This window comes from Columba livia, chromosome 26, assembly GCF_036013475.1.
Source record: "Columba livia isolate bColLiv1 breed racing homer chromosome 26, bColLiv1.pat.W.v2, whole genome shotgun sequence".
NCBI classification, from domain to species: domain Eukaryota; kingdom Metazoa; phylum Chordata; class Aves; order Columbiformes; family Columbidae; genus Columba; species Columba livia.
The window spans coordinates 38,267-62,366 of record NC_088627.1 but is presented as its reverse complement, the minus strand read 5'-3'; the positions used below and the strand labels follow the sequence as shown (position 1 = coordinate 62,366).

The 24,100-nt window shown below is 57.5% G+C and overlaps 1 protein-coding gene and 2 long non-coding RNA genes across 23 annotated transcripts; all 3 read left to right on the top strand.

Annotated features, from left to right (window-relative positions):
- The first annotated feature begins 1,003 nt into the window (after positions 1–1,003).
- Positions 1,004–10,127, top strand: LOC135576405 (uncharacterized). Of its 21 annotated transcripts, XM_065041253.1 has the most exons (10): positions 1,014–1,314; positions 2,121–2,288; positions 3,231–3,364; positions 3,596–4,964; positions 5,252–5,682; positions 6,334–6,462; positions 7,112–7,223; positions 8,423–8,631; positions 8,778–8,910; positions 9,050–10,127. In XM_065041253.1, the coding sequence occupies exons 5-10, from the start codon at positions 5,535–5,537 to the stop codon at positions 9,360–9,362; spliced, it is 1,044 nt and encodes a 347-aa protein (XP_064897325.1). In that variant the 5' UTR covers positions 1,014–1,314; positions 2,121–2,288; positions 3,231–3,364; positions 3,596–4,964; positions 5,252–5,534; the 3' UTR covers positions 9,363–10,127. The 21 variants fall into 21 exon arrangements, 13 of the variants coding, with proteins under 13 accessions (XP_064897330.1, XP_064897329.1, XP_064897327.1 ...); XM_065041252.1 differs by having other exon boundaries at positions 2,121–2,249; positions 3,231–4,964; XM_065041250.1 differs by having other exon boundaries at positions 3,231–4,964.
- A 900-nt stretch (positions 10,128–11,027) lies between these two features.
- Positions 11,028–14,228, top strand: LOC135576406 (uncharacterized). Its single transcript, XR_010468107.1, has 2 exons — positions 11,028–13,162; positions 13,805–14,228. It is a non-coding gene; the product is annotated as an uncharacterized LOC135576406 (long non-coding RNA).
- Positions 14,229–19,176: 4,948 nt separating this feature from the next.
- Positions 19,177–20,505, top strand: LOC135576402 (uncharacterized). Its single transcript, XR_010468097.1, has 5 exons — positions 19,177–19,456; positions 19,534–19,585; positions 19,677–20,001; positions 20,087–20,164; positions 20,254–20,505. It is a non-coding gene; the product is annotated as an uncharacterized LOC135576402 (long non-coding RNA).
- The last annotated feature ends 3,595 nt before the right edge of the window (positions 20,506–24,100 follow it).

Sequence of the window (24,100 nt, the reverse complement as noted above, 5' to 3'; positions counted from 1 at the left end):
CTTTCTCTGATAAGCTGACCTGCTCTTTGCCCTTCTTTTTTTGTGGAATCACAGGCTCCTTCTGCTTGGAAAAGACACGTGAAATTTTAAATTTGGGTTTGAATTCTAGGGGTTTTTTTCCACATTGGTGTAAATGGACGGCACGTTGTCCTGTGGCTCAATCACCGTTCTGTTCCGTGGAGCCTTCAGTTTAGGATGTTCAGGTAAGAAAGTTTGTCCTTCCCGAAAAGGAGCACTCATTGGTAGGACCGAGAGAGGCCTTTAAGTGCGTGATCAGAATTGAAGCCAAATTGCACTTGACGTTGCTGCTGTGGGTCTTGGCTTTCACTGGTTTCCCCACGGCTCCCTAGTGTTTGGGAGCTCGGAGTGAGCACTTTTTTTCCCCAGGGAGAGGCTGTACTTAAAAAAGAATGTGTTTCCTCCGAGTTCACAGCCGTGCAATGGTAAGGGTGAAGGGCCACGCAAGACAAAAGGGTTTTTTCCGCTGTGGGTGACCAGCCGCCCCCCTTTTCCACGTGAAGCAGAGGAGCGCAGTTCGTTGTCGCCTTTTAAACGCGGCGGCAAGCCGCGCGGCCGAAGGGCGCGGGGGGGGTCCCGGCAGGGCGGTGAGCCGGCGGGTGAGGATTCAGAGCGGGCCAATCAGATGGCGCGGGAGGGCTGGACTTCTGGAGGAGCGGAGCGCTGGTTGGCTGCCTAGGCACGTCAGTTGCCATTCTGTCTGCCTATCAGATTGCCGGAGGGGCGGGCGTCGAGTGCTCCGTACTGCGCATGTCCCAAAGACAGAGCGCTGATAGGCGGAGAGATGTTGAGTGGCGTGCCGCCCGCAGCCAATGATGTTGCCGAAGAGGCGGCCGTTACGGTCTCCCTACTGCGCATGCCCAAGTCTCGAGCGCTGATAGGCGGCGAGAGAGGCGATTGACGTGTCCTGGGGAGCCAACCGGGATGCGGCAAGGGGCGGGTGCTGCGGTTTCCCTAGTGTGCATGCCCAAACCGCGAGCGCTCATAGGTCCTGGCAAGCGGGTCCGCGGTGTCTCGGTGCGGGAGCGGGGGGGGGACCGGGAGCGAACGGGAACGGGGGTCGGGGCGGCTGCGGAGCGCTTGCTGCGGTCGGCCCCCGGGCATCTGGAGGCATGCGGCTCAGGGCCGCCCTTCGTGAGGTTCCCCGGAGGCGGCAGAAGGGCAGAGGGGAAGGAAGCGACAGCCGGGGACCTCCCGCCGCGGGGGTCTCCGGGGCGCGGCGGCTGTCGGTGCCCGCGGAGCCCGGCGGGACGGCGGGGGAGCGCGAGGGGAACGGAGCGGCGAAAGAGGCGGCAGGTGAGTGCGGCAGCGGCGAGGGTGACCGTGACGTTGGAACGGGGGGAGCGGGAGGGGCCGGCGCGGCGCGGAGGCGTTCGGTTCCATTTCCCCCCGCCGCCCCTACGGCCGAGCTGGCGAAGCTGGTGGGAGGCGTGCGACCCTGAGGGCAGGGGCACTGAAGTCTTGCGGTCAGGAGCCGCGTCTCCCTCCGGCGCAGCGCCCGTGCCCGGTGCGGCAGCCCCTCGGGAGCGGCGCAGCCCCCGTCGGTCGCGGGGACGGTTAAAAGCTGAGCTAAGGCGCGGTTGCGGGCGGGCTGGGTGGCGTGGCGAGCGGGGCGCCGCTTCGGCGGGAGCTCATGGCGAGGCCCGGCGGGTTCCGTGTCCTGCGGGCGCGGCTTTCGCGCTGCGGCTCTCTGTGCGCTTTTTTGTTTCGTCGCGTTTGTTTTTTGGGTTTTTTTTGGCGGGATTTCCGCGAAACGCGGCACGACCGCTCGCCCGGGGCTGCCGCGGCGGGTCTCAGTGGCGCCGTCCTGTGGGCAAAGCGCGGTACTGCACCCGACCGCCCCAATGCCGTGCCGCGGCGCGCCTCGGTGCTGCCGCCCTGTGGCGAAACTCGGGTACTGCAGCGCAGGGCCGGGGGCAGAGGCGCCGATTGAGCCGCGGGGGTTCGCGGTCGGGTCTGTGCGTGCCGGTGTCCGTCCCCCCCGACGGGGGTCAGGTCCCCATTTGTGTGAAAACAACATCCCTCCCTCGATGCCTCCTTAGAACATTTCATGAGGTAAATATTGCTCCTACTAACGTTGTCGGCGCGGCTTCTTTCCTCAGTGGATCCGTCTGGCAGTCGGTGGCCCACGGTTGCTCGGCAACAGCAGAAGCGGATTGAAGGGACCGGCCGCTGGAGGATGCCGAAGCCTCCCGGGTCAGCGATGGGAGCAGCTTTGCGTAAAGCGAGGGGTACGTGAAGCCGGGCGTGCGGTGCCGACCGCCCAGCAGGTAAGGGAAGCTAAAGCTTTACCTCCAGGGACTTCTGCCCAGAAAGCTGAAGAAATTGCTCTCGCGTGAGCTTTAGAGTAATGCAAAGAGAAGAAGATTAATAGCTGCACTGGTTCTAAGCAGGTTTCTTGAACGGTGAATGCCCTTGAAGCCATTTGAAAAGAATAAAGTATATTAACGGCACAAGGAAGGCAGATTAAACGTGATGCTCCAGTTGCTGGAAGCTGTGCTGTTGCTAGAAGAGTTGCTGTCATGCGTTGCAAAGGGCCTCAGAAGTGAAATGCTGATCAGGAAACTGTAAATAAATTGGCAGGCGCCGCTGTAAAACCAGCCACCGAGAGGACAGAGACCGGTACGGAAGCCGCGTCTCTGAGCCCAGGTGGCCGTGTCCTCCAACCAACGTCAGGAAACTGTAACAAAGAGGATAAGCAATTATTAGGAGGTTTATAGCCGAATCAGAATTAGGGTCCAAAGGAGCCGTCACCGGCGACGGGAGAGTAGTGGCGCCTCGCGGCGCGAGGAGCTGATGCACTCTGTCGAGATCAGACGAACAGGTAAGAGCGACTTTAGAAACTGTGCGAACGAGGCAATGTGAAACGTGCCTAGAACACCATCTTAATAGTGTATACGGGGTACAGACAAGAGCAGCCGGACGAGGGAAACGTACCAGGGCAACACTGGCAAAGAGAGTTCTCCGAGCTGCCTGGAAAAGGGGGGTGTCGATACCGGCCGGCACGAACGGCTCCCTTCTCGGGTCGGCCGGAAGCGTTGCCGTGCCGGGGGGCGGCTGCCGGCCTGCGGGCCGGGGGCTGCGGCTGTTTGGGGCGCTGCACCCGCTTTGTTTTCCTAGGGGAGCCCCCCCACTTTCGGGGGCTTGTGGGACGTGCACGTGCAAATGACACGGTGTTCCCAGCTGCTCTGTTCTCTGCCTTGTTTTTTCAGATGCCTGTCCCTGTTTTCTCTTCCCGCTTTTGAAGAGAAGCTGCCGAGTTAGCGTATGCTGCGATGAAGCTGTACAAGATGTAGCCCTCATGAACCGGTTGACGTGAGGGAAATGCTTTCTGACCGCCTGCGCGGTGAGGGGACGTTTTTCACCTTTTAGCTCCTTCTGCACGACAAGAGGGAGACGGAAGGTTAAGTAACACGTTGTTTAGGAGCTGAGAGCTTAGTTTGTATTTAACTAATGAGTAAGAGATGTGTTGTCAGCGAGAAACTAAACGATTATAACTAACCTCATCAAATGGAAGTCAAGAATGCGGCTTAGCAGCGCTGCTGACTCTGCCGTCCCGTTCCCTTCCCCGTTTCAGCCGGCGAGGCGGCCGGAGGACCCGCTCTGTGCGGCCGCGGGACCCGCGGAGTCGAGGGCTCTGTCGGCGCGCCCCGGGGGTTTCTCTGGAGAGACTCCTCGTCTCGGTCGCGTCGCGGCGGGGACGGACGAGGACCTCTGGCGAGGGGTCTTTCTGCGCTGGGAGCCGGGACCGGGCACGCGCTCGCGAGGCGTCCGTAAGTCGCGGTACGGAATTTAGGCAGGATAGCGCGCACGGGCTTGCGAGCGCCTTAAAGGCGTACGGTAGTTGCTGTGGGGTTGCTTGTGCGGCCAGCTTTTGGTGTCGGTTGTTCCGGCGCTCCGTCGCGGTGTAGAGCGGGCTCTGTACGTAGCGGTGAGGCGTACCGCAGTTCGGTTTGACTCTCGGATAGGCCTCGGCTCTGACTGTGCACTCGAACGCCAAAACCTACAGCAGAAGCTGCGGTGGCTTTAGCGTGCAAGGGGCGCGAGCGCCGTGAAGCCGCCCGTGTGGCCGAGCGTCCCGATCGCGGCGCTGAGCGTTAGACAGACTTGAGCCGCGTGCCGGAATTGTTTTGTTTTGGAGAGGGCGGGATAAACTTGGAGCACAACTTGTGAGGGCGGTACGTCGTGGGTAGGTTTTAGTATTGCCTGTGGAGTGCTGCTAGAAGCGTTCATAGTTCTTGCTTGTCTCTGTTACAAGATGAGCCGTGTCGTCCTGCGTGACGCGTAACGGGAGGACGGCGTAGTAGCGGTACTCTGCAAAAGAGCCCGTTAGGGGGTATTTTAGCTCGCGGGAAAGAGATTGGGGAACCACCTGGTGGTAATGCGAGTAGAGCAGCCCTGGTGGAATCTGATGAGCAGGGGCCATTGTATAAATTGGACAAGGAAGGAAAGGCTGCGGGCACAGCGCGGTGCTGCACCCGGCCGCCCCAAAGAGGTGCCGCGGCGTGCCTCAGTGCTGCCGCCCTGTGGCGAAACTCGGGTACTGCAGCGCACAGCCGGGGGGCAGAGACGCTGTTCGACCCGCGGGGGTTCGCGGTCAGGTCTCTGCGTGTCAGTGTCCGTCCCCCCGATGGGGGTCAGGTCCCCATTTGTGTGAAAACGACATCCCTCCCTCGATGGCTCCTTAGAAGGGTTAATCCCAATCCTCGTTCTTTTGGCAGCGGTGGATCTGTGACCTCGCGGGGAAGCCCAGGCTGCTGCACAGAGCTCGTCGGGAGCGGGAGCTGCGGAGGCGGGGGGGCCTCGACGAGCCAGAGCTGCGGCAGACGGAGGGGGCGCGCGCGCTGCCCGGGGCCGCGTCAGGCGGAGCCGAAGTGACCTGCGGCGGCACCGAGCGGGAGCCGCTCGGAGCTGTAGCGGCCGTTGGCCGCGCCTTCCCTGGGGAGGTGAGCACGGGGAGCCCGGCCTCTCTCTCCCTCGGGGATTAAACCCACGCCCTTCCCGGGGGCAGCAGCGAGGCGGGGTCCCCTGGCTCTCCCGGGGCGGCCCCGCTGCCAGGGGGCACGGGCGAGGAGGCGGCAGCGCCTCCTCGGTGCCGGGGGGCGGAGGGGAGAGAGACCTGCCGGCCGGAGCCGCGGGGTGCGCGGCCCCTCGGGCAGGGTGTTCCCGGTCTCTTGGCCGCAGGCTGGTGGCGGCAGACGGGTTCAGGTGCTTTGGCCTGCTTTTTTGCCAGCGTCGCCTTCTCCGCGCCGTGAAGAAAATCCCGCGCGGTTGATTCCGCTCGCCGCTCAGGAGATTCCGCGTCTGGGGCCGTGGACTGGCGAAGAACGTTTGCGAGTTGGAGGGCGCTACAAGATATTCCAAGGGGAAGCCGGAGAAGAGGCAAATTGGCTGCCAGTGGAGTTACGTTCCGTGCAGTCTTCAGTTTAGGACGTTCAGCTTGTCCTTCCCGAAAAGGAGCAGTCATTGGTAGGACCGAGAGAGGCTTTTAAGCGCGTGATCGAAATTGGAGCCAAATGGCACTTGACGTTGCCGCTGTGGGTCTTGGCTTTCAGTGGTTTCCCCGCGGCTGCCTAGTGTTTGGGAGCTCGAAGTGGGCATTTTTTTCCCCCAAGGAGATGCTGTGCTTAAAAAAGAATTTGCTTAAAAAAGACAACGAGGCAGGTGAGGATGCAGAGCGGGCCAATCAGATCGCTCGGTAGGGCTGGAGGGGCGGAGCGCCGATAGGCGGGGAGAATGGCAATTGATGTGCATAGTTAGCCAATGTGGTTGCCGGAGGGGCGGGCGTTGCGGTCTCCGTACTGCGCATGCCCAAATTGCGGAGTCCTCAGTCAGGTCCGACGCTGAGGCGGGCACCTGGGGGCGGAGCGTGGGAAGGAGCATCCAATAGGAGGACGGCGCGGCGGGGTGGAAAGCAGCCAATCAGAGCGCGCCGTCTCAATCCCGTTTGAACAGCTGCCTCCCTGGCAAACGCGTCCGTGGGGTCCCGGGGCGGGTAGCGGGAGTTAACGGGGAAACGGGGGTCGGGGCGAGGGAGGGGAGGCTGTGGAGCGCTCATGTTGGCCTCTCCGTCCCTTTTGCCTCTCTCTCCCTCTCTCTGTGTCACCTTATCTTGCTCCCTGTCCCTGTCTTTCTCTGGTAAGCTGACCTGCTCTTTGCCCTTCTTTTTTTGTGGAATCACAGGCTCCTCCCCTCCGACGGGGGTCAGGTCCCCATTGGTGTGAAAACGACATCCCTCCCTCGATGCCTCCTTAGAACATTTCATGAGGTAAATATTGCTCCTACTAACGTTGTCGGCGCGGCTTCTTTCCTCAGTGGATCCGTCTGGCAGTCGGTGGCCCACGGTTGCTCGGCAACAGCAGAAGCGGATTGAAGGGACCGGCCGCTGGAGGATGCCGAAGCCTCCCGGGTCAGCGATGGGAGCAGCTTTGCGTAAAGCGAGGGGTACGTGAAGCCGGGCGTGCGGTGCCGACCGCCCAGCAGGTAAGGGAAGCTAAAGCTTTACCTCCAGGGACTTCTGCCCAGAAAGCTGAAGAAATTGCTCTCGCGTGAGCTTTAGAGTAATGCAAAGAGAAGAAGATTAATAGCTGCACTGGTTCTAAGCAGGTTTCTTTAATGGTGCAGTGCTGCACCCATCCGCCCCAATGCAGAACTCTAATGTGGAATTCCTGTGTTTCAGAGGGGGAGCTGTGACCGCCCCGTGCTCAGCAGACCCCCCAGCCCGGGTGGGGGGAGCAGCGCCGGAGCGGGAGACGCGGCTCCGTCCTCCGTCCCCAGCGTGCCGGGGGGCGGCTGCCGGCCTGTGGGACGTGGCTGCGGCTGTTCGGGGCGCTGCCCCCTGGGGCTGTTTTCTACCTTTTGTTTTGGAGTGATTAAATGGGGGGACTCGGGGGGTGACGATGATGTTACTGAAGGAGCACGCCAGTGAGAGACGGGGGCTTGCAGCCCCAAAATGCCTGAACAATCATGGGTGGGGTGTTTAGTGGTAATGCGGGGAGGAGAAATTTCTCCCTGTCCGTTGCAGAGAAAACAGAACAATCTCACATCAAAGCTGTCCTACAGAAATACTTGCTGTTTGTCATTCCGGTTCTAGAACAGCCCAGTGTCCTGTTAAAGGTTGTGGTGGTACGGGTCAGGGATCCCCAGGCTGTGCCGAGACCACAGGACGGCTGCTGGTGGAACAAAGTCAAGGACAACTTCTCAGAGTAAGAACCTTTCTATTTGTTCTCCTCAGGACACATCCCTTTGCCTCTGGACCCCTCACAAGCTTACTCGCCACCTTGTTCCCTCAGAAACCCGTTTCCTCCCAGTTCCTCTGCGATTACCCTGCCTGCCTTTGGGTCCCTGCAGGCTCATTGGTGGCATCACGGTGCCTGTTTGATCTTTTGCCCCATTAAATTCCCCTCTTTTCTCTCTTCCCCTCAAAACTTCCCCATTTACTCTTGACACACCCCAGAGGCCCCATTTTTCCCTCTTGTCTCCTCTCAGGACCCCCCATCTGTTGGCCCCTGTCGAGGGTTTAGATTGCAGGGTGACAGTAAAACCCTGGCAGATGTATTGTTAACCCCGTCTCCCCCCCACTTCCCCCTTTTGCCCCTCCCTCTCCCCCCTTCCCACTCAGGACAGGCGATCCGGAGGGAAAGAAGGACAGAGAGAAGAGAGTTGGAAAAATTGACAATGTTTTACTAATGCTACTAATAAGAATAGAGAAAATAATGCAAAACATACAAAACCAATCTTGAAAGTCTCAGCAACTGCAGAGTCAGCACCTGAAGTCCTGGACTGGACTCTGCAGCCAACCGGAGCTGGATTCAGTCTCTCAGTAGGCCTCAGTTCGCAGGGACGACTAGTAAGGTCCTCTCCTAATGTCACCATAAGGAGAAGGGACAAGAAAGGGCAAAGAGGACAAGATCCTTATGATCTCCCACTTCTATATGAACTATTCATCTGAATGGGATGTTATACACAGTTGGTCAGTTTGTTGGTCACCTCTTTCTTGTTGCCCCTCTTGCAAGATGTGAATCTGTCCTTATCAACAAGTTAGCATTCCATTGCTATGTTTACCAAAACATGTATCCGGTTCTCCAGGAAAATGCAGCTAATATAAAGCTTTAGCTGACAGGCAAATTCACTGAAAGAGAAACTTGTTTTTTAACGAAACCAGGACAGCCCCCACCCCAATCCCCTCAGGACTCCTCTGATTCCCATCTGCTCCTCTCAGGACAGCTGAGCTTGTCTTTGGGGCCCCTGAGAGCCCCCATTTACCTTCTTTTACCTACCTTTGGTGTTGTTCCCAGCCTATCCTGGTGTTTTCCATCCTTCAGGACTTACTTATTACTGTTGTGAGAGTCCGAGAGAAAATGAGGAGTGTCTGTGACTTACAACTGTCATTGTTGATCTACAGTGTTTTAGAGACGGATTCTTGCAGGATTTATTTCTGGTTCGTCCTTCACTCCTCCCCAGACCGCAGCGCTGGTCCGAGTTCCCCAGCACACGTGTGTGTGTCCAGCCGGGTACGCCCGGGGGAGCGCGTCGGGGAGGGCAGACGGCTGAATGGACGCGCTGTCAGCGACTGCGGAATGAGCTGGGGCTGCTTTGACCGTGTCCAGCCTTGTGCGTGTGGTTTGTTTTCACTTGCAGGCTGAAACAGCAGTTTCCTTAATTAAAAACACCCCAACACGTCCCCCAACCCCCAACAAAAATAACGCCAAAAATGCCACTGAAAGAAACACAGGGAGTTTTTAAATAATTTCCTTTAGATTTCTCCCCCTGCCACCCCTACCCTGCTGCGTTCAGTGCAGTGAATGACCGTGAGGAGATGGCTGTGGATCTGGCTGTTGAAGGGTGTGTGAAGGAGAAGGAGATGTGTGTAGAGCAGGATTGGTTGTGGAGGTGAGTGCAGCTGGTTTGGGTGTGGGGCTGTAAATTCTTTTTGGAGGCTTCCTAGTTTCTGGTGTCACCTGTGGGGTGAAGTGTGACTCTGTGCAGGTTTGAAAGGTGCAACGTGCAGAGCTCCCTCATTTGCCACCAGATCTCCCAATCACAGAGACAGCGTCGCTGTGCAGCTGCTAAGGACAGCACGTCTCGTGCAGAATAGCATCCTTTGTGCTCCGTGTGCGTGTTCCTCCTTTGAAATGAAGTTGCGCTGCCCGGTGTTCCACGTTACGTGTGGTACCTGCTGGGCTGAGTCTCCTCCCCGCGCTCCGGTCGGTTCCATCGCGCTTCTGCAGCCCCGCAGCACCGCGGCGTTCGCTGGACGCGTTGTTGGCGGAGCCGGCACCGACAATCTTGACACGTCGAGGCGCTGCGGTGGGTTTTCCTGGAAATTCCAAGGCAGACAGTAATAATCCCCAATTTATGTAGTAAAATTTAAAAGAGTGGAATATTAATGCTGGAGCACTAATTGGAAGTAATACCTGTAGAGAAAAAAACCTCTAGTTTATATCTATAATAAAAAAATAATGTGTGCTAGTTAATCCGCCTGGTAGTAATGTAATGATAAACATGTTAAAGTGTAAATAAATGAAATTATTTAGGCGTGAGCAATAACTAAATTTAATTTCAGCTATTACTTGGTGAACTAGGCAGCAGTTATTCCCAGTCTGAATCCTAGTTTAGAAAACACATTGTTTGGAATTCCTTTTAACTGATAAAGGCAGAAAACTAATGTGGAGTCATTGGTAGCTACATTTGAACAACCCTTATGAAATAAACCGCGGACACGAATGACTGCATAGGAAACGAAGTGAGGAAGCTTTAGATTTTAAACAGCATTGGAAAGTGATCGGGAGTGTTTAGTATTTAAATTATAACAGAGCCATGAGATGGGAGGCAACAAAGCTCAGAACCAAACAGAGTCAAAACGTTACATTTCTTTTTTTAAAGAGAAGTATAAAGGAACCACTAAGCAGTGGCTGTTTATAAACAGAGGTATTAAAAAGTTCCCAGGCAGTAATGATTCCCAACAGAACACTAAAAGATATTTAGATGTAAAATAATATTAGAAAACAGTTATGACAGTCTGAATTTAACCACAGCTTTTTTGGGGTTGTGCAAAAACATGACCGCTATTAATTACCTCTGAGTTAAAATAAAAAGACAGCAAACTAGGTGTGATTTTTTTTTTTTATTTTTTTTTAATTTTTCAGTGTGCTATCCAGTCTGGCTTCTCCCTCCAAGGGCGTGGTCTGAGAAAGCCACACCCCCAAACTCCACCCCGTGCAAGCTCCGCCCCTGCCAGTCTGTGCCCTCCCCGAGGAACGTGTCCCATACAGACCCCTCCCCTTTCATCGCGCCCACCCCCCAGCAGCATAATACATCGAAGCCCCGCCCACAGCTCCACCCCCAAACTCGGCCCCTGCTAAACCACGCCCCCTCAGAGCACGTGCTGTACAGAGCCCACCCTTCTCTCGGTCCACCCCTCCCTTCTTAAGCTACGCCCCCTTCGGGCGTGTCCTTCTCCCTACCCCAAGAGGCTCCTCCTATGGGGGCGTGACACACGTAGGCCCCACCCCCTGCACAGTTCCCCCAGGTGGGCCTCCCAATGGGCGTGTCCTCCCAGTCCCCGCCCCTCAGCGCTGATCCCACCCCCGTGGGTGGGGCTACACCCAGCTGTGCGCAGGGCCCCCCCACCCATACGTGACGCCTAAGTAACCCCATGGCAGCCCTATGGCTGCCCCTCAGGTACCGCTACAGCAGCCCTGCTCCTGCCTTATAAGAGTTCCAGACACGCCTCTGCAGAGCCCCCACAGCAGCCACTTCAGTGCCCCACAGCTATCACCGCAGCCGCCCCATCCCGCCCCACGGCCGCCGCTGCGGGACCCCTGGAGCCCCCGGCCCCACACCCGCCCCGCAGCCCCACAGCGCGCGGTCTCACGGCCCTGGTGCCGGTGAAGCCACGTCCCGGTCGCGGACGGAGGAGCCGCCGGTGTTCCGCCCCCACACACCCCCCGATCGCTGCTGCCGCGGCCGGAGGAGCCGCCGGTTTTCCCCCCCACACCCCCCGATCGCTGCTGCTGCGGCCGGAGGAGCCGCCGGTTTTCCGCCCCCCCACATCCCCCGATCGCTGCTGCCGTGGCCTGAGGAGCCGCCGGTTTTCCCCCCCACACCCCCCGATCGCTGCTGCTGCGGCCGGAGGAGCCGCCGGTTTTCCGCCCAGCCCCGACTCCTCTCCTTCCACCTCAATCGCCGCTGCAAGCCGTCATGACATCTTCTCTTCCGCCATCTTGTCTCCCCCTTCTGGTCTCGTTCGCTTTTTTATACCGAGGGAGGGAGGAGACGCTCGCTGATTGGCTGACGGTGTCAGCCGCGGAATTCACCCATTGGCTCATCCCCACGAGGGGTTCTCCGAGGGGGTGGGAGAAAGGCGCTGATTGCTCACCGTGTCGCTGAGGGGAGGAAGGCACTGATTGGTCACTTTCCGCCGAAGTTCGCCCTCCCAGTACCAGGCGCTGATTCGCTAGCGCCCCTGAGGTAGAAAAGGCGCTGATTGGTTGTCGTTTTCCCGCCGACATTAGCCCACAGCAACGAAGCGCTGATTGGGCAGCGCGGCTGACAGGGCTGCTCGTCCATTGGCCGGAGGGCGGGTGGGGGGCGGGACCGGGCGGGACAACGAGGTGATAAATGGGGCGGCGCAGAACGCGCGCAGGACCAGAAAGGCAGAGGCGGCAGCGGCAGCGCGACATCATCAGCGCGCCCAGCCCCCCCCCCCCCCCACCGCCGCGGGAAACCCGAGAGCGGCAGGAACGGCGGCCGGAATCAGTTAACGGGGCGGGTCAGGGCGGTAATTATCGTGCGGCTGTTAATTGGGGCTCGGCGGGTTAATGAGTGACCAGCGGGCTGGCGTGTATCTGGGGGTTTTGATCGGAACTGGGGTTTTAAAGCCGCGGGTTTGTGATGGGGGGGGGGGGGGGGGGGGCGCGATTAAGGCTCCCGGAGCCGCTTTAGCGGTTTAAATCGTTGTGTTGAACGCGGGAGGAGCCGGTTCGGGGCTTTTCTCAGCAATCGGGGCTGGTTTGGGTCCAATTCGGCTTTTAAAAGATGTTTTTACGTAATTTTTGGGTGCCGATTTGTGCAAAAAGGCGCCTTTAAAATCTGTTTATTGAGGGTTTATCAGGAGAATTAAAGTTTAAAGCTCGGGGAGATTTGCGGCTTTTCCCCGGGATTTTGAGTCCAAATCGGGTTTTTTTAGAGCCCTTATTTATTTAAATTATTATGCTTAAAGGGTTTATTTGAGGTTTTGTTTGGAACATTTTGGGTGGGTTTGAGGCTCCCAAGATTTAATTGTTTGGTTTATTATTTGATTTATTATTTCACTGCGGTTTGGGGCTCCTGAAGACGCTGAATTGTTTCAATTATTTAGAGCTGTGAGGAGCCGTTTTGGGGCCGTTGGGGTCTGAATCGGCTTTTTAAAAGGTTTATTTAATGCGTTTAAAGTTTGAGGGGCCGATTTGCGACTTTAAAGCTTTTTGAATCTCCTTATTGATAAGAATTTATACAATAGATTAATATTTAAAGCCCGGGGGGAGATTTGGGGCTGTTTCCCAGGATTGCGAGTCCAAATGCGTTTTTTCTGTTAACCGCTTATTAATTCAAATTATTATATTTAAACGGGGCTTTTTGAGGTTTTATGAGGGTTTTTTTGACCATTTTGGGCGGTTCTGAGGCTCCTAAAGCCGCTTAATAGTTTAAATTATTAATTGTTAAAATAATGTAAATAGTTGTTGAAATAAGTGTGTAAGTTATTGTATTTAAAGCCGGGAGGGGCATTTCGTTGCTTTTTGGGGGGTTTTAGGGCTGAATTCACTTTATTGAACGTGTCTAGAGCTGGGGGTCCCAGATCTGGTGCTGATTTGCGCCCCAAAAAAAGCTTTAAAAATCTATTTATTTATAATTTACTGAATTAATATTTAAGCGGGAACATGTTCGGCTTTTTTAACCCGCCGCCATTTTGTCTCCCCCGTTCCGCTGTCCCCTCACGCTGAGGGGCCGAGGAGACGCTTGCTGATTGGCCGGTGCCGTCTGGCGGGAAAGCCTCCCCTGGCTCAGCCCCGCTCGGCTGTCTCCGAGGGAGAGAAAGGCGCTGATTGGTCGCTGCCTCTGAGGAGAGAAAGGCGCTGATTGGTCGCCGCCTCCCTAAACCCACGTAATTGTTTACATTGTATTTTAAAATTTATTTATATATTTTAATTTATTTTAACTTATTTTTAATTTAATTTACATTTAAATTATTAAAGTTAATTTTAATTTAATAGTAAATATATAGATTAAATCAATATAGTAATATACTACTATAAACGATATAACATGATGAATAGTAGAAATATATATAATATATAATCTGATATAATTAACTGATCAACTAATATTCATTGATATTATGTAATGAAATTTATAATTAATATATAATGGCATAATATAATGATATCTATAACATACTATTGTAATAATGATATTCATTAAATATTAATATATATTATATATATTAATATGTATAATTACTATGTAATGTATCTAATCTATTTTTGCATATATATCTTATTATATAAAGCTGTGAGGGACCATATTTGGATGGGTTTTTGAGATTTTTAAGGCTGTTTGGTCTCAAATTCAATTTACTTCATTTTGGGGCTGTTTTTAGGATATTTTGTGCTCAAAGAAGCTTTCAAGATCCATTTTTTTGGCAGTTAATTTGCTCACTCGGTTAATGTTGAAGCGGGGGGATTTGGGGCTGTTTCCCAGGACTGTGACACAAATAACGGCCCTTTCCTTCCCTTTCCCACTGCAGCTCCTGCGCAGAGAACAGCAAAGGCAGCCTGGCCACGCCCTCTCCGGCTGACCGCGCGTGCCCCCCCCCCCGCAACTCGGCTGACCGCGCCCCCCCCGGCTGACCGCGTGTGCCCCCCCCCCCCCCCCCCCCCGCAACTCCGGCTGACCGCGTGCCCCCCCCCAAGTCCGGCTGACTGTGTCCCCCCGGCTGACCGCGTGCCCCCCCACTGCACTGCTGCTGACTGTGTGCCCCCCCACCTCCTCTGGCTGGCCACATCTCCACTGCACACCATGGCGGGGATGGGGCAGGGGGGGGATCACAAGGGTCTATGGGGCGGTGTGGGGGTCAGGGCGGATGTGGGGTCAATGGGGTTGTTGTGGGGTGAAACACCCCTGAAGAGGCTGAACACCCTGCATGTGAGTGAACCACACAGTGCCCCACAGTGCCCCATAGCACCTCCATTCTGCCCTATAGATCCACAACACTGCCCCACAGCACCCTATAGCTCCTGCTTGCTATCCCACAGCACCCCATGGCTTTTCCACGCTGCCCCATATGTCTACAGCAGTGCCACAGAGTACCTCATATGTCTTCCACTCTGCCCCATGGATGCAGAGTGCTGCCCTAAAGCTCCCTATAGCTCCTGTATGCTGCCCTATAGATCCACAGTGCTGTCCCACAGCACCCTATAGCTCCTCTGGCCTGTAGACACTGTACTGCCCCACAATGCCCCATAGCTCCTACACTCTGCCCCATAGACCCACAACACTGCCTCACAACACCCCATTGCTCCTGCACTCTGCCCTGTAGATCTGCAGCACTGCCCCACAGCACCATATAGGTCCTGTACTCTGCCCCATACATCCACAGGAGTGCCCCCCAGCACCCCATGGCTCCTGCACTCTGCCCCATGGATGCCCAGTACTGCCCCACAGCACCATATAGCTCCTGTACTCTGCCCCATACATCCACAGGAGTGCCCCCCAGCACCCCATAGTGACTCTACTCTTCCCCCTAGACCCACAGTGCTGCCCCACAGGACTCTACTCTGCCCCTTAGACCCAGAGAGCTGCCCCACAGCAGCCTGTAGGTGCTGCGTTCTGCCCCATCGGTGCAAAGTGCTGCCCCACAGCACCCCACACCTCTGTCCACCTGACCACCCTTCCCTCCTGACTATGCCTGCACTGCCCACTATGGGTGGGTCACAAGGGTCTATGGGGCGGGTGTGGGGGTCAGGGGGCTGTGGTGGTGTTGTGGGGTGAAACACCCCTGAAGAGGCTGAACCTCCTACAGGTGAGTGACCCACAGCAGCCCATAGCCCCTCTGCCCTATAGAGTCACTGCACCCCATAGCTGCTTTTACTCTACCCCATAAATGGACAGCAGTGCTCCACAGCACCCTAAGTCTCCACTCTGCCCCATAGACACACAGTGCTGTCCCACAGCACCCCATATCTTGTTCACTCTGCCCTATAGACCCACAGTGTAACCCTACAGCACCCCATAGTTCCTTTGCCCTATAGATCAACAGCACTGTCCCAGAAAACACCATAGCTTCTTCCCACTAGCCCATAGGCCAGCAGTTCTGCCCTACAGCACACTGTAGCTCCTGCACCCTGCCCCATAGACCCACAGCAGTGCCCCACAGCGCCCCACACATCTGGTCTGCCCTATACATCCACAGCACTGCTCTGCAGCACCATATACTTCCAGCACTCTGGCCCACTGATCTGTAGCACCCCACAGCTGCTGCATTCCGCCCATAGATCGACATTCCTGGGTCCCCTCACCCCACCAGCTGTCCTGGGTTGCGATGCTGCACGGGGCCCTGTGCACAACAAAATGAGGACAGCATGGCTGCTGGGCGCCACCCTGCTTGGAATCCAAGATGGCTGGGGGGGGAGGGCTGGCAGCCATGCTGGCACTGCCAGAGGGGCTGTTGGTCTGCGCAGTGCTCAGGCGGCAGCTCCTGGCTGTATCGGCTGCCCCTGTGGCCCTGCACCCTGCCCATGGGAACAAGGTGGCTGCCCTGATGGGCGTGGCCATCTCGGCTGCTGTGTCCCTGCTGGTGGGCAGGGCCATGGCTGTCATGGCTGCCAAGCCTGTGCTGGAAGGGTGGGGCTTAGGTGGGCGGGGCCTGCCTAGGGCGGCCATTTTGGGGTGGGGCCCAAGGTGGATGGTGGGGCCTGTGGCTCTGTTTACCCCTGATGGCCATCTTGGAAAAGGGCAGCGCTGTGCCGCTGCCATCCTGACATTGCTCCCCCAGGGCCATGTTGGGGGATTTTTAACCTCGTTTTGGGGCCAATTCTCACCCAATAAAATTAAATAATGTAAAAAAACCTTAAGCATTTGGTTTCTTCCATTTCCAGTGAAGGATTTGGGGGTGGGGTTTAGGGTTGAGGGTGGGGCTGAAGATGTGGGCGGGGCCACTGCCAACCCCACCTCCCTCCCAAGCTCTCCCCAATGTGCCTTCCCAAAGGGGTGTGCCCTAACCAGGCCCCCCGCCCTTTCCAAGTACCCCACCCTCCCAGCTGGGCTCCTCCCCCTTGACCCACACTTCTACCCCCATTGGTGGGCTCCCTGCAGGGGGTGTGGCCTACAGACCTACAACTCCTTCCCCTCCCCTGCTGAGCCATGTACCCGACAGGGCATGACAGGGGCAGACAAAGCTCAAGAAAGACCAACAGAGCCAGGCAGGGCCTGAGAGAGCTTGAGAAAGTCCAACAGAGCCCGACAGGGCCCGAGAGAGTTTGACGGATCCTCACAGAGCCTGACAAAGCTTGGCAGAGCCCAACAGGACCCGTCAGGGCCTGACAAATCTTGTCAGTTCCTGATAGAGCCTCAATGTGTATGACAGAGCCCTGGGGGTCTCAACAGAGCCTGAGAAATCTTGACAGGGCTCAGCAGACCCCAACAGGTCTCGACAGAGCCCTACAGAGCCCATCAAAGCCTGACAGACCCCAAGAGGTCTCAACAGGGCCCTACAGAGCCCATCAAAACCTGATAGAGCCTGACAGACCCCAAGAGGTCTCGACAGGGCCCTACAGAGCCCATCAAAGCCTGACAGAGCCTGACAGACCCCAACAGGTCTTGACAGAGCCCTACAGGGCCCATCAAAGCCTGACACAGCCTGACAGACCCCAACAGGTCTTGACAGAGCCCTACAGAGCCCATCAAAACCTGACAGAGCCTGACAGACCCCAAGAGGTCTCATCAGGGCTTCACAAAAACCAACAGTGTCTGACAGAGCCTGACAGGAGTGCAGGTGCTGTCACTTCCAGTGAGGGTCCAGGTGATTTGATAAGGGTGGTGGGTGGGGCCTGGGGTGATTGACCCCTCCCCTTAACCAGGGGATTGTGGGAAGGGGTGGGCGGGGCTCAGGGTATTTGAGCCCCAGTCCCCAGGAAGTGAGCTTATTCTGCTTCTGGGCTGCTTGGGTGCTGGTTCTATGCTGCTCCTTTAGCAGTCGGCAGCTTTTGAGCTGTTTAAGCTACACGGGCAGATGTGTTTGGAGAAGTAGAGGTGTCTGCTTGAGGTAGGACCTTCAGGAGCAGAGAAGTTTCAATAGCAGTTGTAGTTGAAAGTATGTTTCTAACTATTTTTCTTCTATTGAATCAATTCCTGGTATTTTGCGTTTTCCCTAAATTCCTAATTGCAATGGAGATGGGGTGTTAATTCTTGGTTTGTATTGGTGTGTAACAAGTTGCTGATATAATCTCTCCTCCTAGGATGCTCAGGTTATCTACCAGGGGTTAGGATGAGAATCTTGTATCTGTACGTGGAGTGTTAGAATTTCTGAAGGAAGCAGCAGGACCATAAGGCAGAGTGTCTTTCAAGCTACGGGGTGGCTCATCGCCTCCATGATCACCCACAGAACAGTGTGTTGCCCACAGAACCTTTGCAGTGTGGGGTGGACCCGGGTAGATCATTCAAATGTAACTCCCAGAACTCGGTCAAGGCGAGCAATAGCGAGGGAACTAGTACGGACAACCGTGATCTGAGTGCTCATTATTGTGTATGTGTTTTCGTATTGGGGGTGATGAAGGGGAAAGTGGCAACTTTCTGGTTTGTCCCAAGCAATACAGTTTTTTGCTTCTCGTCGTCTTAGGCGTCACCAGCACTGAGGGTTTGTGACCGCGCCAGCGTTGAGGAGCCCGGTGTTGCACGGTGTCTCGCTTCAGCGTTTCCTTCTCTTTTTGCAGGTGCTTTGTGGGCCCTTTGGACCGGGAGGAGCATTTGCTGTGAGCCGGGCTAGGGGCGAGGAGGAGCGTGGGGCCGGGGACTCGTTCCAGGCGCCACAGTTTTTTTGCTTCTCGCCGTCTTAGGCGTCACCAGCGCTGAGGGTTTGCGACCGCGCCAGCACCACGACACGCCGACCGGACCGCCCTGGAACTCAGCAGGAGGTGGGTGTCGCGGATGGGGTCGGCGTTTGCCCCGCGGTGCCGTGTGCCGGCGCGGCTTAGCAAGCGCGTGCTTTCTCGTGCTCCTGCAGGCGCTGAAGAGGAACCCGGCGACGCGGGAAGACGGCTGTTGGCGCACGTGGCGTTTTCCTCTGCCGAAGACGGGTTCGGTCCCTCGGCCCTCTGAAAGCTAAGTGGAGGCGCGAGGGCTGGGAAGGGGCCGGGGATCGCAGGGATGGGGGGTTTAGCTCTGCTAAGGGCAAGGGCCGTCCAGAAACCGTGCCTTTGGCGCGGGTGAAGGGCCCGGGGACCTTTACCGTGCGATGCCAGCGTGTGCCGGGCAGGGCAGCTCCAGCCTGCGTCTGCGTTGTGGTGCAGTTCGGGAAGCCTGCCTTGCGCCTGTCAGCCGATCCTGGGGTCTCGTTGCGTTCGAGGGGCACGGAAGGCCTCTCGGGTGCCATCCCGGGATCTGGAACGCCGGTGCCGATCGGCGTAGCGCCGATCGGGCGCTGGTTTTCTGGTATCGGCAGCCGAAAGCGTGGCGGGTTCTTGCCTTTCTGCCATTTCTGGTCAGGGCTGTTTGTGGCGTTGTCCTGGGTTGTGCCGGCAGCTGTGCTCTCTCCCCATCCAGTCTCAGGGACTGGAACTTCAAGATGCTGGGAAGAAGTTCTTAGGTGTTTCATCAGCTTCTCGTTTGGTTGCGACGTCTGCTCGGTTGTGGCGCTGCCGCTGTCTCGTCAGGAGCCGTGACGTTGGGCTCCTTTTCCGTTTGAGGTTGCAGGAGAGGCTCTTCGCCTCCCCGTAGATTATTGGGATCTATGCCCTTCTGGTCTCGGAGCGCCGTGTTCGTCGTGGAGCGTTTTTTGGTGCTGTGGCCGGCGCGTGGTCTATAAGGGTCTGCGGAGCGTCTGTCGGCCCGGGTGCGCGTTTGGCTCGGAGCTGCTCTGCCCAGACGCGTAGAGGCAGGGGAGGGTGGACAGAGCTCTGGCGGTCCCCGGTTAACCTGCTGACGTGTTAAATTGCGTGGGCAGAGGCGGTGCGGTCATCTGGGATGGAGTAGCCGTGGGCAGGGGAGCGGAGGGTCCCCGCGCAGACGTTTGAGAGCCTCCATGAGAGCTTGGGACGTTATTGCGCCACAGAAAGCAGACCTGTGGGCTGGTCAGGCTGTTGATGGGCTGCTGGGTGACTTGCAGAATCACCTGATTTCAGGTGCAGAGGGACAACTTGGCCCGGAAGAGCGACGGAGGAGGCGAGCTGTGCGCCGTAAGCAGGTGGGTCGGTGGGTGGTGCCAGAGGGGAGCTGTGCCGTGTGGCTCTAGCTAAGCTCGGTCGTTTCTCTGTTTCCTAGGTGCGAAGCGAAGAGGAAAGCGGGCTGTCGGCAGCTCAGCTCCTCGGGCCAGGTGAGCACGGAGTGCTGGGCCGAAGCGGCAGCTCGTTTCAGGTCCCGTGTTGCTGGCGCGGGTCCGAGCGTCCTTTGGTGGTGTTTTACAGGCGGCAGCTGAGCGTCTCGGCGGTCCGCGGCGTGGCAGTCAAAAGCAAGGGCGGCCGGGTGGGCGCGCGGCCCAGGTAAGGGAGGGCGAGCTGGGACCGTCTGCGGGCAGGCTGTGTTTTCGGGCGGCGTCCGAGCGCGTGCCTCTGGTTTTGCGGGTGCCGCAGACGAGCCGGCAGGGGCGAAGCCGCACGCCGGCCGGCAGCCGAGAAGGTGAGGTGGCGGTGGGCGTTGAGGAGCCCGGTGTTGCCCGGTGTCTCGCTTCATCTTTTCCTTCTCGCTTTGCAGGCGCTTTGTGGGCCCTCTGGACCGGGAGGAGCACTTGCGGTGAGCCGGGCTAGGGGCGAGGAGGAGCGTGGGGCCGGGGACTCGTTCCCGGCGCCACAGTTTTTTTTGCTTCTCGCCGTCTTAGGCGTCACCAGCGCTGAGGGTTTGTGACCGCGCCAGCGGCAGGACACGCCGACCGGACCGCCCTGGAACTCAGCAGGAGGTGGGTGTCGCGGACGGGGTCGGCATTTGCCCCGCGGCGCCGTGTGCCAGCGCGGCTTAGCGAGCGCGTGCTTTCTCGTGCTCCTGCAGGCGCTGAAGAGGAACCCGGCGACGCGGGAAGACGGCCGTTGGCGCACGTGGCGTTTTCCTCTGCCGAAGATGGGTTCGGTCCCTCGGCCCTCTGAAAGCTAAGTGGAGGCGCGAGGGCTGGGAAGGGGCCGGGAATGGCAGGGACGGGGGGTTTAGCTCTGCTAAGGGCAAGGGCCGTCCAGGAATCGCGCCCTTGGCGCGGGTGAAGGGCCCGGGGACCTTTACCGTGCGATGCCAGCGTGTGCCGGGCAGGGCAGCTCCAGCCAGCGTCTGCGTTGTGGTGTAGTTCGGGAAGCCTGCCTTGTGCCTGTCAGCCGATCGTGGGGTCTCGTTGCGTTCGAGGGGCACGAAAGGCATCTCGGGTGCCATCCTGGCATCTGCAACGCCGGTGCCGATCGGCGTAGCGCCGATTGGGCGCCGGTTTTCTGGTGTCGGCAGCCGAAAGCGTGGCGGGTTCTTGCCTTTCGGCCGCTTCTGTTCAGGGGTGTTTGTGGCGTTGTCCTGGGCTGTGCCGGCAGCTGTGCTCTCTACCCATCCAGTCTAAGGGACTGGCACTTCTTCCCAGCATCTTGAAGGTTTTAGGTCTCGTAGCAGCTTCTCGTATTTGCGCCGTCTCTGCGTGTTTGCGCCAGTGCCGCCGTCTCATAAGAGGCCGTAACGTTCGGCTCTTATTTTTCTGGGGTTGCAGTAGAGGCTCCTAGCCTCACCACTGCCTCCCCGCAGGTTATTTTTACCGTTGCCGTCTCTGGTTCGGAGTCATTTTTGTTGTGGAGCATTTTTGGTGTTATTGCTGTCGGGTCGTCTATAATGTTGTGTGGAGCATCTGTCTAAGCAGGTGCGCGTTTGGCTCGGAGCTGCTCTGCCCGGAGGTGTAGAGTCAGGAGCGGGCGGACTGAGTTTAGGAGTCCACGATTGATCTGTGGACACGTTATCCTGCGTAGGCAGAGGTTGTGCGGTCATCTGGGACGGAGTAGCCGTGGGCAGGGGAGCGGACAGTCCGTTCCCCAGTGGTCTTTGGGACTCAATTAGACCTTCTTGTGGGATTCCTGAATAGAACGCAGACCTGTGGAACGGTCAAGCTGTTGATGAGCTCCTGGGTAACTTGTTGAATACCTTGATTTCAGATGCAGAGGGACAACTCGGCACGAACGAGCGACGGAGGAGGCGAGCCGAGGGCTGTAAGCAAGCGGGTCGGTGCGTGGTGGGAGCAGGAAGCTGTGCCGTGTGGCTCTAGCTGAGTTTGGTCGTTTCTCTCTTTTCTAGGAGCGAAGCGAAGTGGAAAGCTGGGTATAGGCAGCGCAGCTCCTCTGGCAAGGTGAGCACGGAGCCGTGGTAGGGGCGAGCAGGAGCGTGGGGCCAGGGATTCGTTCAAAGAGCTACGGTTCTTTTGCTTCTCGCCGTCTGAGGCGTCACCAGCGATGAGGGTTTGTGACCGCGCCCGCGGCACGGAACGCCGTGGAACTAAGCGGGAGGCGGGTGTCGCGGAAGGGGTCGGAGTCTACCCCACGGCACCGTGTGCCGGCAAGGCTTAGCGAGCGTGTGCTTTCTCGTGTTCCTGTAGATGTTGAAGAGGAACCCGGCGACGCAGGAAGATCCCCGTTAGCGCGCGTGGCGTTTTCCTCTGCCGAAGATGGGTTCGGTCCCTCGGCCCTCTGAAAGCTAAGTGGAGGCACGGGGGCTGGGGAGGGGCCGGGAGTCGCAGGGACGGGGGGTTTAGCTCCGCTAAGGGCAAGGGCCGTCCAGTAAGCAGGTGGGGCGGTGCGTGCTGTCAAAGGGAAGATGTGCCTCGTGCCTTTATACTGTGCGCTCGCTCTGCTTAGCGAGCGTGTGTTTTCTTGTGTTGTTGTAGATGTTGAGGAGGAACCCGGTGATGCTGGAATATCCCTGTCAGCGCACGTGGCGTTTTCTTCTGTTGAAGACGGATTCAGTTTCTTGGCCCTCTGAAAGCTAAGTGGAGGCTGGGGGCCTGGGAAGGGGCTGAAAACTGCAGGGAGGGGGGTTAAGTTCCGTTCGGGGCAAGGGTTCTCCGGGAACAGTCTCCCTTGGGCAGGTGAAGGGTCCAGGGAATTTCACAGCGCGATGCCAGCGTGCGCCGGGCAGGGCAGCTCCAGCCAACGTCTGCGTCGCTGTGTAGTTCGGGAAGCCTGCCTTGCGCCTGTGTGACGATCCTGGGGTCTCATCGCGTTCGAGGGACACAAATGTTTACTCGGGTGCCATTCCGGGATCTGTAACGCCGGTGCCGATTGGCGTAGCGCCAATTGGGTGCCGGTTCTGTCGTATCAGCAGTTGAAAGCATGGCAGGTCCTTGCGTTTTGGATGTTTCTGGTCAGTTGTTTGTTATGGTGTCGTTGAGGGCTGCGTTGGCAGCTCTGCTTTCTACCCATCCAGTCTTGGGGACTGGCACTTCTTCCCAGCATCTCGAAGCGTTTGCGCCAGTGCTGCCGTCTCTGTGTGTTTTGCGCCAGTGCCGCCGTCTCTGTGTGTTTTGCGCCAGTGCCGCCGTCTCTGTGTGTTTTGCGCCAGTGCCGCCGTCTCTGTGTGTTTTGCGCCAGTGCCGCCGTCTCTGTGTGTTTTGCGCCAGTGCCGCCGTCTCTGTGTGTTTTGCGCCAGTGCCGCCGTCTCTGTGTGTTTTGCGCCAGTGCCGCCGTCTCTGTGTTTTGCGCCAGTGCCGCCGTCTCTGTGTGTTTTGCGCCAGTGCCGCCGTCTCTGTGTGTTTTGCGCCAGTGCCGCCGTCTCTGTGTGTTTTGCGCCAGTGCCGCCGTCTCTGTGTGTTTTGCGCCAGTGCCGCCGTCTCTGTGTGTTTTGCGCCAGTGCCGCCGTCTCTGTGTGTTTTGCGCCAGTGCCGCCGTCTCTGTGTGTTTTGCGCCAGTGCCGCCGTCTCTGTGTGTTTTGCGCCAGTGCCGCCGTCTCTGTGTGTTTTGCGCCAGTGCCGCCGTCTCTGTGTGTTTTGCGCCAGTGCCGCCGTCTCTGTGTGTTTTGCGCCAGTGCCGCCGTCTCTGTGTGTTTTGCGCCAGTGCCGCCGTCTCTGTGTGTTTTGCGCCAGTGCCGCCGTCTCTGTGTGTTTTGCGCCAGTGCCGCCGTCTCTGTGTGTTTTGCGCCAGTGCCGCCGTCTCATAAGAGGCCGTAACGTTCGGCTCTCATTTTTCTGGGGTTGCAGTAGAGGCTCCTCCCCTCACCACTGCCTCCCCGCAGGTTATTTTTATCGTTGCCGTCTCTGGTTCAGAGTCATTTTTGTTGCGGAGCATTTTTGGTGTTATTGCTGTCGGGTCGTCTATAATGTTGCGTGGAGCATCTGTCTAAGCACGTGCGCGTTTGGCTCGGAGCTGCTCTGCCCGGAGGTGTAGAGTCAGGAGAGGGCGGCCTGAGTTTAGGAGTCCACGATTGATCTGTGGACATGTTATCCTGCGTAGGCAGAGGTTGTGCGGTCATCTGGGACGGAGTAGCTGTGGGCAGGGGAGCGGACAGTCTGTTCCCCAGTGGTCTTTGGGACTCAATTAGACCTTCTTGTGGGATTCCTGAATAGAAAGCAGACCTGTGGAACGGTCAAGCTGTTGATGAGCTCCTGGGTAACTTGTTGAATACCTTGATTTCAGGAGCAGAGGGTCAACTCGGCACGGAAGAGCGACGGAGGAGGCGAGCCGAGCGCCGGAAGCAAGTGGGTCTGTGCATGGTGGGAGCAGGAAGCTGTGCCGTGTGGCTCCAGCTAAGCTCGGTCATTTCTCTCTTTCCTAGGTGCGAAGCAAAGAGGAAAGCGGGCTGTCGGCAGCTCAGCTCCTCGGGCCAGGTGAGCACGGAGTGCTGGGCCGAAGCGGCAGCTCGTTTCAGGTCCCGTGTTGCTGGCGCGGGT